Raw genomic sequence first — 17,050 nt, 5'->3', positions numbered from 1 at the left:
AACTGAATAATCTCTGAGGCATCTATCACCCCTTAAAAATGTGCAAAGTGGTTTAGTCCACACCAGCGGCCAGGGGCTGCATGGCAGCATGTACAGCTAATGAGACATCGCAGATGCCGACAGCCAGAGCTGGAGGCAGGAGAGTCAGTCATGTCTTTTCCCAAGAAAGGGAAATCTGGCTTCCAGAAAAGAAAACAAGGAGAAAAAAGTTAATTGAACAGAAGCAAGTATTGACTAGGTTCTTCAAGAAGGAAGGTGAGCAGCAGCAGAACACAGTTTTAGCTGATATTAGCTAGCTCTCAGAAGCTGCATTCATGTTAGGTGTTCAGTGTTAAACGCCTTTAGTTTCACCATCAAGATCAAATAAAAATTAATTAGTGTTATCAGTGAAAACACTAATTAATATATATATATATATATATATATATATATATACATATATATATATATATATATATATATATATATATATATATATATATATATATATATATATATATATATATATAATCAGAATTATTATCGCGGGCGGCCGCCGCCAATTAATTCGCGGACCTCGCAGTAAAAACACACTGTAAATACTTTTTCTGGGTGTAGTACATGCAAAAAAAAAATTTAAGTTATTTTTCTCGGAAAATTTAATTTAATTTTTTTTTAGCATTTTAAACGTTTTCCATACTCAAAAACTTCTACAATTTTCCCAACTCAATATTTTTGGGAACAATTTTGATTAGGTTGGACTTCAGCGTAAATATGAGTATGTAAAACTCAGTTATTGGCTTAGATGGAAGATAAATGCCAGAACCCGCCCATTTATCCTGCAACGGAAGAAGAAGGCACAAGGCACTGACTGTTAAGCGGGACGGTCCATTTTGGAAGAGCGTGCATGCGCAGCCGAACTTGTGGATAAAGCTTTTCAAAAACTTGTAAGTAACTATTTTGACTATTTTAAGTTAATGTGTAGTCAAAATGTCACATCTAAACGATTTATATGATTGTTTTTAACTGCTCAGGCTGCTCTTAGCTAGCAATGTGTACTAATTGTCGGCCTGTTAGTTCACCATGTGGTCCGCTTTGTTACTATCAAACATCACTTTTGTGTTTATTTCAGAAACCATCATTTTCGGTAGGCTGTCACTCTTATATAGTTAATTAATGTACTGTTTTGTGGGCACTTCTTAATGTTTATGAATTCTTACAGAGCAGATATATAGCTTTAATTGTGCTTGCCTGCCTCACAGAGCTGCTTGCAAGTGTATTTTGAACTGCTAGTTATCATAACTAGCCGAAATTTGAACCGACAAATGGCGCATCGGCCATCAGCTTGTGAAAACCACGGGGGGATTTTTTACGTTTTGGTCCCGCTTATCTCCATTTTATTTATTGCTGGGGCTGTATTTTCAAATTATATGCTGCTCTTCCTGTTTCTCGTCTATGCCGTTAATTTTCTGTCCTTCACACCCGCTCGTGTGTGAGTGAGAAACGGAGAAAAAAAATGGAGAGACGAGAGGCGATTGATCTGCTGGTGTGGTGTCGAAAATATGGAGAAACTCTTGTTTGAAACTCGGTACGCCGCCTCTGTAACGTCTGCGTCTGCCACACTCGATGGATTACGCCACCGTCACGTTTGCTCTTTGTAGGTCGACTCGTCTGACTTTTCTTTTTTGTTTTAACTACAATAAATGTCTGTTTTTAGTTATCACTCCCATAAGATTGCTTCTGACTGCAAAAAAGTGTTTAAACACCGCGTGGGCCATTTAATGGCAGATAAAATCCTTAAGTAAAGATGGAATGAAAATAAATAGCAAAATTAAAATATCAATCAATTTATGGCACAACTACAGTGCACAACACCTGATTCTGATGAATTATAAACAAGAAAATGTTAATAGACATCTTCATTTAAAATTCACGAGGTAATTCACAACAAGTGTTGTTTTTTATTCACGTGTCACTGTTTTGCTTGCCTATATTAAAATAATTCAGTGTAATTAAATCATATTAAGGGGTTTATGCCATCAGTTTGGCCAATATATAACATTTAAACCATAATACTCTTTTTTTTCTTTTTTTTTTTAACAAACTCTGAAGGTGATGTACTTAAAGATATAAGTGACTCAGTTCTGAGCGACAGGCGTGCTTGACCATGAGTTACAGAGACAACATGCTTATCGTGGGCATGTGAAAAAAAGTTTTAATGCTACATATTGGCCAAACTGAAGCAATAAACCCCTAAAATGACTGAATTACACTGAATTATTTTAACTGAGGCAATTAAAACAGTGAAATGTGAATTTAAACACGTTAACACTTGTTAAACTTGGTGAATTACCTCACAAATTTTAAATTAGGATGACTTTCTTGTTGATGCCATCAGAATTAAGTATAGTGCACTGTAGTTGAGCCACGGAGTGATTTATAATACATTTAGGCAACTTTTCATACAATCTTTAAAGATTCTATCTGCCTTAAAATGATTTCCATGGTGTTTAATTATTTTTTGCTCTTTTAAGCAGGTTTATGGAGAGTGACAACTACTAAAAATTAACATTTAATGTTATTTTGTGGGAAAGCACATGCTTTTCTCTTTTTCAGCAGTTGGCAGCAGATGGCAAACTTTCTCCTTAACTCATTCACTGCCATTGACGAATAAAGTCGTTATTTTAGATCCAACCATTAACTGCCAATGACATGTTTTTACTGTTTGGGCATCGGAACGAGCCCACACGCTGAGAGAACAAACATCTGAGCTCTACGTCACACTTCACATGATCAGGAAGCAGAACGTCCATGTGTTAGGAGATTGTTTTGGGCCGTTCCTGGAAAAAAACTGAGGCGCGAACCGGAAAAGCGTCTGCAGATCACAGTTCGGCAATGGATTATGAAAGAACGGATAACACTCGAAACACGCGGATTCTTCCGATGTAAGAGGTGAGTCTCCTTTTTGTTTTGGTTGTTTTGGCGTCGACATCATCCTAGAGCGCAACGTTCTGTGACTCATAAAAAAACAGTAAAAACAGTGAGAAAGGCTGGCAGTGAAGGGCTTTACCGATCAGGTAATGGCTGGCAGCGAATGAGTCAATATCATTCAACAATTAATACATTTTTTCTTTATTTTTTCTTTAGAAGAACATCAGATCTGCGTAATTGAGGCAATTCCACAAAAAGTTGTCTTCTTTGAAGATCACATTAGGTAAGTTAAGGTCAAATATTTTAGTTTCACTAAATATATAAGTCAGTTAACATTCTGTTCTTTCTTTCAGTAACAGCTAGGGTTATTTTGAAGTGAAGGTGTATGACATTTGTAAAGTTTTAAGTATCAGGCGTGACATTAAAAGCAAACGCTTTGATGCTCCACCTGAGAATAAATCTGTAAGGCTTGTCACCAGCATTCAGACATCAATTCTGCTTGCTTCACAGCCAGACAGGACACGGTAAAAAAAAAAAAGCGCTTCCTTGGCTAAAAGCTGTTTTCTCATATTTATATACGCTCCAATAAATGCATTAAATGTAAGGCTGCTTGATTAAGTGAAATCTAATCTCTATTACAATTTGGATTTGAAATAAACAAAACGCAGGCCGTTCGCCTCCTTGTGTCTCACGTCAGAGCGGTGGGGGAGGGGCGGATATTTCGTGGCCGTGGCAGTGGAGTTTTAGGCATGGTGCAGCGCCATGCCTGAGCCTATATAGGGGAAACACTAGGAAAGTGAGTGATGTGCGCATGTACAGCATGATCACGTTACATCGACTGATCAATCATAAACTTTCCTTGGTGGAGCTAACTCACGCACCAGACAATCTGTTTTACAAGCAAAATAATTTCAAGATGGAGTGAGCCATATTTAATGTGGATTTGTGTTTGATCAGGGCTGCAAACTCCCATGCAATGAATGTGAGACATGTGTTTGACTATTTTCATGTCCCCTCCCACCATACCTCCAAATTATCTTGCTGGATAAAATAAGTTACTCTATCTGAGCTAAATTAAAGCTTCTTTCCGGAGTATTTCTCTTATCTGATGGCACCATCTAGTGGCTGGCAAGCATATCACACTGAAAATGTGTTGCTTTGTTTGTTAAAGATCACTACTTCGCGTATCTGTTTGTTTATGTGCTTCTGTAGCCAAAAACACACACACATATATTTGAATGCCTGTTTGAATGACTTTCATTACTACAGGCTGAGATAGGAAACAAGGATTTACCTCCAAGTTTTAAACATTTAATTATGTTTAAATTTAATAACTTCTCAAATTCTGTGACTTTTCTGACTTGTTTGCCCAAGAAAAATAAAGTTAAAGAGATTGAGTCATAAAGGGCAACAATCAGCCCCAAATTATTTGGTAAAAAAAACAACGCAAATAGATAAATAAACGAATTGTAAATGTTACCGGTGTGACTGTAGTGTTTTCACATCTGTTTTCTCGCCGGTTTGTTCCAGTTTACCACCTACTCGGAAATTTTAACTTCAGAATACAGTAGTAGATGTGACAAAAACATGTTTATTTTACAAGATAAACTTTTAAGGGTGCATCTAAAATCAACGTTAAGTACAATTATTTTCCGAGGTACATGGAACGCACCATGACGTCCATCCTCCACACAGCATAGACATAAGTGTAGACGCCGCACCAACCACTGCTGCATATGTTTGGCAGAATTTGCGGGTTCTAATTTTTATAAATTCTATGTAACAGGATGTTTTAGCTAGTCTTTAGCTCCGGAGATACTCCGTGGAGATCTGGAGCTAGAACGGCAAAAGAACGTGTTAATAAACCCGTTCACGCACTCCAGAACGAACACACTCACTTTTACGTTCGTCAGGCAAAACACAAACGAGTTCAGCTTTCATTCATGAAAAAGACGAACAAATTCACAAACCGTCGTTCAATGAAAGCGTTTGGGCACAACACTGATGAGTAGTATTAGTATATGTGTGTTATCAACTTTCAAAATATTGTAAAATAATCTAGATCTCAATTTCAGTCATAATAATCGTGATAACAGTTTTTAGCATAATCAAGCAGCTATAACTATATGTATTTATTGTGGGCAAGTAACAACTTAAAAGTACCTTTATAAAGCACTACTTCAAATAAACCAAACTACTGTTCCCAAAAAAGACTTTTATGAGTTAAAAAAAAACCTAAATACCTATGCTATCTCTGTGTATATGTAGCTTTATTAACTTGCACAACGATAAGCGATGCTTTTCTTTTTATTACAGATGGGATGGCCCTGTAAATTGTGCACCAAGGTTTTACCAGTAAAGACTGATATTTTAAAGCATTATAGACTGCATCATGGAACCTATGGACACAGTTGTGCCTTGCCCTGTATTCATGTAGAATGCCCATGCTCTTTTAAAAACTGGAGTTCCCTTCGTTCTCACTTATCAAGATCCCATCAAGCAGTTCATTCCCTCAAGTCACAAGTAGATGTTTCTTACACCTGCATATTATGTCAAAAACAAGGATTCCCAAGTGAAAAAGACTTTTTTGAACACCTAGGTCATCATCTGAAGAATAACGAGACTGTAAAGTGTGTCTTCACAGGGTGTAATCACCAAACAAATATTTATGGGACTTTTGCAACACACAAACACAGAAAACATACTCCACATTCCTTAAAGGATTTCAAACCTGGCATTATCTGTCAAGGGCAATTGCCACACACAGAAGAAGCGCTAGTATTTGAAACGTATAGTGGGGTTGGTGATCACGGTGAAGGAAATTGTGAAGTGAGTAGGGCTAATACACAGTCTGAAGAGGAAGATAGAAGCCTTCTGGTTATTGATTATATAGCATCCCTCTTGTTGAAATTAGAAAGTGTTCATCTCGTTTCAGTTCGGTGCATTGATGAACTGGTAGATGATCTTTACTTTATTTCAAGTTCTGCTACAAAATCATCAGTTAGAGATATTGTTGTTTCACATCTAACAAAAACAAATCAAACCATAGATGAGACATTTGTTTCATCTCTTGTTGAAGAACTGTGCAAATCAAATCCTCTAAGCTTAGCACTCAATAGTGGTGGTCCTCTGTCTTCATCGTTCAGGAGACGAGATTATTTTAAAAAAAACTTTGAAGTAGTTGAGCCTATTGAGTGCATCCTTGAACCAAAAGAGAAGAGTTGTTTTCAGTATGTCCCAATTCTTCAGTCCTTGACTCAGTTATTGGCCAAACAAAATATAAGAGAAAAGATTCTAAGCAAAGAACGTGAGTTACCATCAACTTTATACAAATCATATCGTGATGCTACTATCTATAAAGATAATTCGTTCTATTCAGAAGAACTACGAATTTCTCTTCTACTGTATATAGATGATTTTGAGATTTGTAATCCACTTGGAACATCAAGAAAAAAGCACAAGATAACAGCTGTATACTGGACATTTAACAACAACCCTCTCTCATCTCGATCCACTCTGAACTCTGTGTACTTGGCCCTTTTATGTAAAGCCGTAGACATAAAAAAATATGGCTATGATCAAGTACTTGCCCCTTTGTTGAAAGACATTGCTATCTTAGAACAGGATGGGATCTACATTTCGACGTTGGGACAAAATGTAAAAGGAAGTGTGCTTTGTGTAGCAGCAGACAATCTGGGAGCACACTCAATCAGTGGACTTGTTGAAAATTTTTCTGGACCATTTGTTTGCAGATTTTGTCTTGGTCAGCGATCAGACTTTCAGATAAAGGAGGTGCGGTCAGGTGCATTTCCTCTTCGCACCAAAGAGGAACATGCGTCGCATGTATTGACCATTAAAGCAAATCCTGCTTGGACACATTTTTATGGTGTAAAAAAGTCTTGCCCATTGACTGAAAATCTGAAGTACTTCCATTGTGTCACTGGCTACCCACCTGACATACTGCATGACATTTTTGAAGGCATTGTTCCTTTGGAACTGGGTCTGTGCTTCAGTGTTTTCCTTTCTAAGAAATATTTCTCATTTATTGAGCTTAACAGTGCTATCTTGCAGTTTCCCTATAAATGGGCTGATAAAACTGATTGTCCACAGGCATTACCTGCAAACCTTTCCTCAAAAAAAAAGCTAGGAGGAAATGCTCATGAAAATTGGACCCTCATACGACTCTTGCCATTTATCATTGGGCACAGAATTCCTTTGAATGATCCAAACTGGCTTTTGCTTATGTCTTTAAAAGACATTGTTGAACTTGTCGTTGCTCCAGTCCACAATGAAGAAAGCATTGCCTACCTTGACTACAAGATTTCTGAACACAGATACAGATTCAAGGAAGCATTTCCTGATGAAGATTTCATCCCAAAGCATCACTTTCTGGAGCATTATCCAGGATTGATCAAGGCTTTTGGACCTTTGATAGCTTTTTGGACAATGAGGTTTGAATCGAAACATAGCCAGTTTAAACGAATAGTAAGGCATACTGGCAACTTCAAGAATGTCCTTTTATCCATGGCTACAAAGCACCAACTTATGATGAGCCATTACCTGCATTCTACAACAATTGAGCCTGCACTTGGTGTTGTTAGAGTAAAGTCAGTGCCATTGGATGTCCTGCATTTAGATATTCAGGCATCAATCAAGCATCTTTATCCTTCACATGATCAAGTACAGCTGGCTGACACAGTCACATATCAGGGAACAAGATACACTCAAGGCATGATTGTGGCCTATGGTTCTACTGCAGGTCTTCCTGATTTTGCAGAAATTATTCAAATAACTATTTTTGCAGAAAGAGTGCATTTTATTTTGAGGACACTGGTGTCTTGGTTTGATGAACATTATCGTGGATATTACTTGGAGAGGACAGATCACACAATTCTCATTGAACAACAAAGCCTTAGTGATATATGTCCTCTTTCAGCTTATGTTGTTGAAGGAAAGCGCATGGTGACTTTAAAGCGCCACATCTGTCTCAGGTGTTGAGAATCATTGTATCTTTTCTCTGTCTTCAGTTTTTCAAGACATGGAGCAAACTGTAAGATTCCGCATCCTAATTGATGATCAAATAAAAAAAGTTACACTCAGCAGTGGGGTACCCTCAACTGTGGCTGAGTTGGTTGCAGCAGTCAAGGAAAATCTGTCCATCCCCACAGATATAAGTCTTCAGTACAAAGATGAAGATTTTGGTGACTTCTTCACCGTAACATCTACAAATGAACTGAAAGATAAAGACACACTTAAAGTTGTATATGCACCTATATGCTTAGATTTGACAGTTGCTGACCAAGAAAGCAACTGTGATGTATCTGTGATGTCCTCCTTTGACAGTGACAGTGCTAGTGGCTCACTGGATTCCCAAGATACTGTCATTTTGAGTCAGTCCACCTTTGAAAGGCAGAACCCCTGGCCTGCTGTGTTTCCCATTCCAACTTTTTCACACAACACTGAGCTTGCTTTGAAACAAGGCAATGAGACATATTTAAAAGAGGGCACCCCGATGACATCACCTGGTTTCAGATCTGACATCCTTGAGCGTCTGGCAGAAGCAATGTTTTCTTATACTGCTTACCCTGATGATGCCCAAAGAAGTGCTGTAGCACAGGCACTAGTTGAGAAGCATCCCTGCTTGAAGGAACCAGGGTCTTTTAATGGAATTTATGGATGGCAGCAAAGCCTGAAATACAAATGTGGAAACTACCGCACAAAACGTAGAGCACTGGGAAGTCCTGAACTCTTGATCAACTCATTGTCACAAAAGCCTGGTGATGAGCAAGAAGTTGCTAAAAACATCAAGAAAGCAAAGAGGGCAGAACTTAATTACCTTCCTCCACATCCACCTGGTGAAACAGACGACACTCTTGAGAATATGAGGCTTGAAATAATAACTGCCAGCAAGAGAAAAGACTGTGGCAAAGACATAAACTACCTGATGACCAGGACATACAGCTTGAGAAGAAAAGAAGTGGTTTCTCAGTCCCCAAGGGTGACAAACTTTATGGAAAGATGGCCCGCTCTCTTCGATACATTTCAGGTCAATGATTATTATTCATGTTTTATTACTGTTCTTTATTTACTTAGTTTAAAGCATTTACTGATAATCATTTGCATTTTTATAGATAAATGCAGAGTTCCAAAGGTGCACTGCTGTTCCTCTACAGTCTACATTCATGTCTCAGCTGGATAAATGTACTCCAAAGCTCCTGGATTTGTTCAGTGCCAAGGGAGGAGCAGTTGGTCAGCGCATCAAGAACTTATTGATGGAACTGATACAGGTGAGTTAAAAAATCATGGTATTACATTAAGTCATCTGTATTCATTTTCAGTTTGAAGTTTTAACTTTGGTTTCAAAGCCCTGAACAGTCCACCTGTCTGAGCATCTAACCCCATACATTAGGGCTGCTCAATTAATACAATTTTAATCACGATTACGATCTGAGTTTTGAACGATTATAAAAACAAAACAAGCCTCCTGCTCATGTTTCACGTGTGAATCACTCCCGGTTTGGACTGAGCTCATGGGTAAAACACTGCTATTTTGTTAGGTGCTGCGTTCAAGTCCAGTGGAAAGAAGGGGTAAGATGTGACTAGGGCTGCCACAAACAACTATTTTGATAATCAACTAATTGCCACTTTTGTTGACCATTAGTCGACTAATCACGTCATGCAAAAAAGTATAGCTTTTTCCACAAGATGCTTAATATAGCCATCATTAGCTACTAGATTGAAGTGTTATCATTTATGTGCCATCTAATAATAAAGACAAGATGATCGCTTATCAAACAACTTTAAATAACTTTCTAACCTGTTAATACAAATGCTACACAGTAAAGGGAGATAGGCACCAAAAACCAAAATAAAATGTATTTTTTTTTAAAAGCGCTCATAGAATAAACGTCGACTATTAAATTTGTAGTCGACTACTTTGTTTAATTTCATTTTGTTGATGTCATCATGAAGAATCGACTAATCGTGCCAGCAATAGATGTGATCTAAATTGTGTGGGGCAAGGGCTTTCTTGTTTGCCAGCCACAATTTTTGGAATGTACACATATGTGCAGTGGGCTTGATTGCTTGCTTGGTCTAAATCCATAATGAAGTTATATTTCAACCATTTTGCTTTAGGTCAGTGATCCCTACTTATAACTTTTTGCTTATGTGTGGCTGTTTTTCGATGCTCTGCTTCTTTTTGTGGAAATTTGGTTATTATGATGCTTTTTTTGTTTGTTTGTTTGTTTTTCTCGCTGTCATCTTTTTTGTCGTCTACGTTTATGGTGCTTTTTTGTCTTTCTGTGCAGTACTTTGGTAAGTTGTCATGCTGTTTTTTAAACTGATTTATTGTATGGAAGCTTAGTTAATGCTAAATCAAAAGTTACTTTCTTACTTCAAAAGATCGCAGGTGCAAAAGAAAGCAATTTGATGTAAATAAAAATTAATAAAAATAATGCTACGTCTAAATTATTAGACCTTTTCTATTGATATCAACCTTTTACTGGGAAATACCACTACACACGTTTTGTTTGAATGTGTATGTATCAAAAAATTGTGGGTAGTGTGTCAAAAAGAGACTTTTTTTCTGTTGTCAGAATTTTAATTAATTTAATGACTTTTTCATTAACTTTAGGACACAAATGTCTCCACTGTGCAGAAGAGAGACGTAACTCTGAGATGCCTCATTGAGTACATGGGAGAGAGTGGACAGGAGCTCATCTCGGACTACTATGTAAGTAAATTATTAGGGCCAAGATTGAATCAATCTGTTGCACAAACTGGATTTGATAAGTAATAAAATAGGCTACCCTAGTTTTGCATAGTTGTTTTAATAAACATCCACAAAGTATAACCTCCAGGATGATTGAGCACTGAAATTCAGCCGTTGCGCCTGAGCCTATGTAAGGGAAACACTGATGTGTGCAAATGCATCTGTGTGTCTGCTCTGTTTTCACAAATATCCAGTGAGTTATGGGGAGTCGCTGTTCATGTTAACGAGCTCACTTTAACGTTGATTGGTCAAATATACGAGCAAGTTAAGTTTACGTTTACAACAAAATAAACAAGTTTACAAATCGTTCAGTGAACTCTTTAGGCACAACAATGCCATGTTGTACTTGTTAACCTTTCCCTTCTCACCCCCAAATTCCACTACCTCCGCTCCGCTGCGCTCCGCTCCGACACGAACGCCGGAGCAAAATCGGTCCCGTTCTAGTCAATCAGAGCAATTCCACTACTGCGGCCGTGCGCCGCCCTCTGTTCCGGCGTCCGGCAAAAATAGAATCGATCCTATTTTCACCGGACGCCGGAGCACCTCCGCAGTCAATGGACAGAAATCACAAACACCCAACAGGAAAAGGAGCAAGCAGAAATTCCGTTTTTCACAATACATCGATAAACAAAAGGCGTTTTTTGTTTCATATGCACAGATTTAACAACTTTTAACAACTATCAGTGGTGGCTGAAGTTTAAATGCACAAAAATAAGCCATAAATACAGTTTCCACTATCAAAGTAGTCACACTTTGTTGATCCAAACACTGCTGATCTCTCAACACAAATGATGGGCAGATTAAACAGTTCATGCCGATGCTTCTCCCACACAATGGGTGTTTGGATCTAACTTCCGCGTTTACTGCTCGGACTGTATCGCAAGATCTCGAAAATCCCGCGCATGCTTGTTTGCCCACCTCAGGTCTCCGCACCGGAGCGGAGCCGTTGTAGAGCGGGTACCAGTAAAAATTGAGTTCGGAAGCGAGCGGCTGCGGAAGGCGGGGGCGGACCGGAGCGGAGGTAGTGGAATTTGGGGGTTAGTCGTACATTTGCAGGATTTCCCCCAGCGCTTTATAAGCCAGGCTTTGCTTGGCCACCCGACACGAACGGCACAACAAAACTAGAGCCCTCCATCATCTTATACTGGTGAGAAACAGCAGCGGAACGTGTGCAGGGAACTCCAGCAACAAAGGAAGAACTCAGCACATTACAGTCCTAATAAATTTAATACATATTAGAGAAACATTTTAACCAAAAAACTCATCTATATTACTGACTGTTGATGTTGAATTACAGTTCAAATTCCATAGCCATCATCCCACACTGATGAAATTTATCTCCGCATTTGACCCATCCCGATGAAGGGGAGTGGTGAGCTGCAGCAGTGGCTGCGCTCGGTAACTATTTGGTAGTTTAACTCCCCAATCCAACCCATTAAAGCTGAGTGTCAAGCTGGGAGGCATTGGGTACCATTTTTAAGATCTTTGGTATGACCTGACCAGGAATCAAACCTCTATCTCCAAGTTCCAGGGCAGACACTCTACTACTAGGCCAGGGGTCGGCAACTCGCGGCTCTGGAGCCGCATACGTCTCTTTCATCCATCTGATGCGGCTCTCTGCTTGTAAAATAATTAATGAATATTTAATTACAATGTATTTTATTTTACTGCATTCATTTTTTATCTGTAGCCAATTCTAAATGTAAAGATTGTCTATGTAAACCTGAACAGGTCACCTGCTTGTGCGTAATCAAATGTCTCTAGGCGCTTTCTGAGCTGAAGAGGATGTGAGGTTCTGGACCGTTCCTCAGACAGGCTCATGGATGCGTCGTAGTGTTGGAGACAGGAACAAGCGCTATTAAGCCAAAGATTCATAATCAGGGAACATTTTCTAAGTGACTAGTCTCTGAGAGACCGGGTTTAGAAAACACAGAATCTTCCTGCATGGTTCTGGTTCTGCGATGCGTTCCAAGCCCCCGATCTACACATCTTCAGCTTGCTGTTCACCATACGCATGCGCTGACGGCGAGCTGCGCTGAGCTCAGTGTCCATCTCAAATGTTCTGATGGTTATCTTTTCCTGATTGATGTAGCTACCTCCACGATGTGTGTAACGATAAAAATGTCAGCGCATCTGTAGGCTTGAGATTTCTCCGTCAAAATAAACACTCAAATACAGGAAATATCCGGTCCGTGCGAACCCTGTCATTTAACTATTTTGCCTTCTTGTGAAGATGGTTGCAAACAGAAACATTAAACCTGATTAACACCAGAGCCACGCACATTGCGCCGTTATCTCAGTCAGTGCGAATGAGGAAAATAACAGAACTGATTGGATTCTTGGGTGTGAAAGGTTCGGGAGCAAAAAAGAAAGGGCTCACGGGCCAGATGTGGCCCGTGGGCTGCCTATTGAGTACCGCTGATGTAGATGAACACATACAATTTAAAGCTTTTTTTTATTTTATTTATTTAATGTTAGCTCTTCAAGTCATGCAGCATTTGCATTAAAAATGCCATAGAAATTAATGTTACTGAGACACAAATAAATCTGGCTAAAAAGTCAGGAACTGATGATTTTGGTATTTGTGTTAATTTTTTTAATTGATGTTTTGCCATTGTCTTTGTTTGTCATTAAGGGAAGCCCAGAGACCAGCGTGCACGAGGACCTAAAACTGCGCAGCATGATGATCTACATTTGCCATGATCCAGATGCTGTAGGAATAATCATCGAGGGAGTGCCGGTGCTCACTAATCTTGGCAGTCTAGCCAAAGCATGCAGCATGCTTCTCGGTCTGACATACGCCCTGAACCTCCAATATCCTACCAAACTTGTCAAAACGTTTGAAGTTTTTCAGAGACTTTTTGTGGGTCTTGATACACTCCGCCCAAAACCAAGCTCCAGGTACATGACTCTGAAAAACAAACTTCTTACCTAGGCAGCCAACTTGAGTGTGGCCCCTACACTTCTGAACAGCAGGTCTGTTGTGTTCGTTCAATAATAAAATGTGTTTTTCAATGACAAAAGGCAATTGTTCCAGATATTGCTCTGGGTTGTCATGTGACAGTTTTTTTAAGCTGAGACGGGTTCTGTTCAAAAGTAGTTTGGATAACACTTGAAAATTACTTGTTAAATGACTTGTTCTTTAAAGTGAAATGTCAAGTATATAAACAACAAAACACCACAAATTTTGAGAGGTTCAGCTGTACTTCATACAAATATGTTCATGTATTTTTCGATTGAAATGCTTCCAGATTTTAGGTGGAAAATGCTTCATGTTGTCATTGACAGTATGAGTTTTGTGAGCATAGGTCTCACACCGTTCCGGTGTTTACTGTGATGTAAATGTTTTACAGTAATATGTGTATGGCTTGTAAAAATCTTTACAAAAGTTGTAAGATTTACAATTTACAAATCTTGTTAGTATTTACTTCAGTGCCACTGTTTCAATGATTTTGGAAAAATAAATGTTGAAAGTGAACTATTTACAGCTTCACAGTATTTATCATTATTTACTTTTTACATTTTAAAAACTGTTTTAGTATTGAAAAGTTGAATTAAATCTAAATAATTTCAATTTTTGGTTTATTTTTTGGAATAACATCAAAGAAAGGTTTCAGTTCATATAAAATAATGAAGATTATTAATTTTTCCATAGTCCAAATACTAAGTTTAACAAACTTTAAAAATTTGTTTGGGAAATGCTGCCTTGATTATTTTTGAATAATTTAAATCTCACAGGTTTTAGTGTAGAAAAAACGTGAAATTATTAAGTTGTACCTACTTAAAATAATAGTTAGTTGACCAAACTCAAAAAAATTGTTTGGAAAATCTTGACTTAATTTTTTGGAGTAATTTGAAAGACACAGGTTTTAGTGTAGAAAAAAGGTGAAATTATTAAGTTGTACCTACTCATATTGCTGGTTAGTTGACCAAACTTACAAAATTTGTTTGGAAAATGTTGCCTTATTTTTTTTGAGTAATTTGAAAGAAACAGTATTAACAGTGCAGGTTCACTCTGTGTGGATATTTCAGCTCCAGTCATGGACCAGGACAAACTTGGTATCGATGGATTCGTGGTAATCTCAGGAATGTGAAGCTGCCACTGTTTTTCGTATAGCATGATGACACTGGTGTTAGAGGATTGTTATTGACTTGGTTAGATATTTTAAGCCTATTTTAAATTTCTTTATATTTGATCTTGAAAACGGACAATCTTATAATTTGGCTGATAATGCAGGGATTATAATATTTAGAGTACATTTGATTCACAGAGAGAACCTGGTTTATTTCATGTCATATGTATTTAATATATCAATATATATCAGTATTAGCAAAGCTTAACATCATGAACCATGACAGACATGATTGCAGAGCAGATGAAGATATCATGCCAGGCACTGATGAGAAAATATTACCAGGATCTCACAGCTGAATTTGAGAATGAGATGCTACACCTGAGAACAATATATGGTGCCACATTTCCACACATTCGGTCTCCTCTTGAGCTGCTTAATGCCATCTAGGATGCAATTACAGAGCATTTTTGGAGAAGTTTGTATTGGACTGAGGATATTTTGCACACTACCTGTGACTGTTGCTGGGGGGTGAACAGGCTTTTAGCAAACTGAAACTGGTGAAAAATTATTTGAGATCAACAATGTCCCAGGATAGACTGAACAGCCTAGCTCTTCTTTCTATTGAAAGCCAATTAGCCAAAGGATTGGACTTTAAAGATCTCATAAGTGATTTTGCTAACATGAAGACCCGTCAGTGGGCATTTACTGGAAAATAAATTCCAGGATTTTTGTTTGAACACATTGTTGGCAAATAAAAATAATTATATGTGAAGTCTGGGCATTTCACTTTTATTATGCTGGCATTTGTATTTGCTCAATATAGAGGTTAAACTAAGATCATATTTATTATCTTGTCTTATAGCATGACAAAAAATGTGTAAGAGAGATATTAAGTAATTGAGCATGGGGGCCCACCTAGAAGACTTGTACCTAGGGCCCAGAATTTGGTGCTACGCCCCTGGTCCCATTAGTCATCATCACACTGATGAAAATCATCTCCACATTTGACCCATCCCCGTGGGGAGCAGTGAGCTGCAGCTGTGACTGCGCTTGGGAGGTATTTGGTGGTTTAACCCACCAATCCAACCCCTTAAAGCTGTCAAGCAGGGAGGCATTGGGTCCCATTTTTAAAGTCTTTTGTATGACCCAACTGAGATTTGAACCCTGATCTCCCAGTCCCAAGGCGTACACTCTACCACTAGGCCACTGAGAAGGTAAAGTGGAAAATAAGTTGTTTTTACTGTTAATTTCATGGCAATATCTTTCCAAAATTTAGTTGAAAATGAGTTAAATGATGCCTAGTTGTTGAAGAATGTTGGCAGCTTCTAAACATAGCCATAAAAATCGGGTCTAAATTAAAAGGGAGCGAGTCTCTGGACGACGCCATATTAGATGACATGTTTCCTTCAATGTGATCCCGTGAGGACAAAATGCTGATTTGTAACAAACTATTGCAAATCTTTTGCCATTCATAAAAGTTGTTTTACACATTTACCTCCACTTGCTGCCAGTGATGAAAGGAAGTCTGATGTGCTTGTCATTTTGCTGGAGGTTACACACCTAGGGATTTTTGACCCTAATGGCCATCCGTTACTCGAACACAAAAGTACTGCTTTCTGGCAATGGTTTAGGTCTGTACTGCCCCCTATCGCTAGAGAAAACACACTTTGTCATTTTAAGAAGGCAACAGTCAAGCACAAGCCTATTTTTCTCATTTCTTTTTCTTTTCTTTTTGAGGTGCAAACACCACTACCTCTCAGAAGACTGTACATGTTTTAGACTAAATCCGTGTCACATATAATGCAGTTCTTTTGCACATGTTTTACATTCAGAAAGTTTTTTTTCCACCACTGGGACTTGGACAAGTATTTTTTTAATTAAATGCAAGCATGCAAAAGGCCTCATTTAAATGTGGGCAAACGGCACCATTGCTGTTTGGATAGCAGCACAGAGGAGCAGAAATCCCTTTTCAAGGGTTCTGTGAACTATGCAACAATGCAAACTTGTAATTAATGTACAATACCTTAGTGAGTTTTGACTTAATGGTAAAGAAATGTTTCTTTATGGGAATTTTTTTCTCAGGTTATTGAAAGTGAGTCCATGCAAGTGGAAGCCAAAAGTAAAGTTGTGCGAGTTGATGAAGAGGCAGCTACCATAAAAGCCAGCGAGGCTCGGGTTCTGATGAATGAGTGTGAGACTGAGTTAGCCAAAGTCATCCCTGCTCTGGAGGCTTCTGTCTCTGCCTTGGACACATTAAAAGTGAGAATTCTCAAACATGTTTCTTTTTGGA

The 17,050-nt window shown here is 38.4% G+C and overlaps 2 protein-coding genes across 4 annotated transcripts in view; both read left to right on the top strand.

Annotated features, from left to right (window-relative positions):
* Positions 1–17,050, top strand: part of dnah12 (dynein, axonemal, heavy chain 12) — a 44,108-nt gene that overhangs the window by 18,157 nt on the left and 8,901 nt on the right. Inside the window, exon 50 of the mRNA XM_070545056.1 lies at positions 16,843–17,019. Coding sequence (XP_070401157.1) covers positions 16,843–17,019 — 177 coding nt within the window. The remainder of the gene's footprint in view (positions 1–16,842; positions 17,020–17,050) is intronic.
* LOC139061525 (uncharacterized) lies at positions 574–14,162 on the top strand. Of its 3 annotated transcripts, XM_070545064.1 has the most exons (6): positions 574–926; positions 3,127–3,193; positions 7,938–8,956; positions 9,042–9,197; positions 10,547–10,645; positions 13,320–14,162. In XM_070545064.1, exons 3-6 carry the CDS (start codon positions 7,949–7,951, stop codon positions 13,617–13,619), a joined length of 1,563 nt encoding a protein of 520 aa, XP_070401165.1. In that variant the 5' UTR covers positions 574–926; positions 3,127–3,193; positions 7,938–7,948; the 3' UTR covers positions 13,620–14,162. The 3 variants fall into 3 exon arrangements, with proteins under 3 accessions (XP_070401165.1, XP_070401164.1, XP_070401163.1); XM_070545063.1 differs by having other exon boundaries at positions 574–3,193; XM_070545062.1 differs by having other exon boundaries at positions 574–8,956.

Source organism: Nothobranchius furzeri, chromosome 15 (genome assembly GCF_043380555.1).
Source record: "Nothobranchius furzeri strain GRZ-AD chromosome 15, NfurGRZ-RIMD1, whole genome shotgun sequence".
NCBI lineage: Eukaryota > Metazoa > Chordata > Actinopteri > Cyprinodontiformes > Nothobranchiidae > Nothobranchius > Nothobranchius furzeri.
This window is presented reverse-complemented; position numbering and strand designations above follow the sequence as displayed.